The 1,335-nt window shown below is 45.5% G+C and overlaps 2 protein-coding genes across 2 annotated transcripts in view; both read left to right on the top strand.

Annotated features, from left to right (window-relative positions):
* The window catches only part of LOC102312518 (caspase-3), a 3,462-nt gene extending 3,104 nt beyond the window's left edge, over positions 1–358 (top strand). Inside the window, exon 5 of the mRNA XM_005951243.1 lies at positions 343–358. Within this exon, the coding sequence (XP_005951305.1) occupies positions 343–358 (16 nt within the window). The remainder of the gene's footprint in view (positions 1–342) is intronic.
* A 23-nt stretch (positions 359–381) lies between these two features.
* The window catches only part of LOC102312828 (ciliogenesis associated TTC17 interacting protein), a gene marked incomplete in the record, with an annotated part of 3,402 nt that continues 2,448 nt past the window's right edge, over positions 382–1,335 (top strand). Inside the window, 4 exon segments of the mRNA XM_014330697.2 lie at positions 382–699; positions 846–1,028; positions 1,118–1,173; positions 1,285–1,335. Of these exon segments, the coding sequence (XP_014186183.1) occupies positions 582–699; positions 846–1,028; positions 1,118–1,173; positions 1,285–1,335 (408 nt within the window).

Raw genomic sequence — 1,335 nt, forward strand, 5'->3', positions numbered from 1 at the left:
TTGCTATAACATGTGAAATGGCCATCATTTTGAAAAGTAAGCATGTTGCCTGCTAGACTGACCCCCACAAATGTGGCCCAGGATGTCCTCCTGACAGTACAGTAGGACTGTTTTTGAGATTGTTCTGTCTAGCAGCTTTTGCAATCAGAATTATGATCTGAATTCACTATTATATATTGTATTGCATAATTGTTTGCTTGATGTAAAGATCTCAGACTTAAGTAAATTAATTCACAAAAATTATTTGCTGGTTTTTAGGAGGAATAGTAATCAGTGTTCTTTGTTTTGTTTTTTATTAGCTTATGTACAGCGCCTCTATTTTTGTATAATTCCTTCCTCTAGATTTGGTGGTGAATAGTCAGCCTACAATTCACACATACAATGGTCTTTACGGTACTCCAGCGTCGTTGCCATGCCAACAGAGATTTGGTCGTCAGCTTCCCTTCCGTAGCAGAAAAATGCTAAGCAGGAAAAGTGTGGGATAAGACTGCTTTGCATAAAATTACCCAGACAGACTGTCTGTCGAGGCAGGCGAGTGTCCTGTGAAGTTGCTCCCACACACTTTTCAGGCTGTTTTAAAGATGGAAGCCACGCTGGGTGAACAGACTGCTGTGGGTTTTTCAGCGGGGACTGAAGGACCTGAACACCGACAGGAGCTGGAAGCCTCTGACGAAGCTGTCACGTTCATGTCCGGCATCGGTGAGTTCGCATCCAATTTAGGCTAATATGGTCGGTAGGAAACAGCTGAGTCCAAAACTACCTGAAAAGCAAAAAACCGTGAAATCATTACAGATATTTGAATCTGTCCACTTTGGCTTTACCTTCTGTGTCCCTTCACTTCTCAGAGCCTGCCGAGCTGCAGAAGTGTGTGTTTGCAGACTCGCTGGTGACTGTATCAGAGGGGGGGAGAGAGCTGGGGGAGTTCAGTGTGACGGTGGAGTTTGCCCGGAGAGAGCAGCCATGCATGATGCTTCATGCTCAGAGCCACGGAGCCATTGATGACTGCCCCTGTGGGACAGCAGTGACAGGTGACAGCAGGCAGAGGATGCTAGGACAAACTGATCTTTGCTGTTTCCTGTTGTTAGTATTTCTCTTCATACCCTTTACTCTGTTTAAGCCTACCTAACGACTGACCTGCAGGTGCTGGAGGAAGATCACCATGAATATGTCAAGGTGAGTCGCTGAATCCTTTCCGGGCTGTTTCTTTTTACATTCACTCAGCTCAGCAGATGCATTAAGTGGAAATATTGCACCTTTGATGTGCTTCTATACTTCTCTCCTCAGCTTGAGGGCCATAGTGTGGACAAGAGGTGTCACATGGTGCAGCGTGATGGG

This window comes from Haplochromis burtoni, unplaced genomic scaffold (assembly GCF_018398535.1).
Source record: "Haplochromis burtoni strain Fernald_Lab_line unplaced genomic scaffold, NCSU_Asbu1 Contig_958, whole genome shotgun sequence".
Lineage (NCBI taxonomy): Eukaryota > Metazoa > Chordata > Actinopteri > Cichliformes > Cichlidae > Haplochromis > Haplochromis burtoni.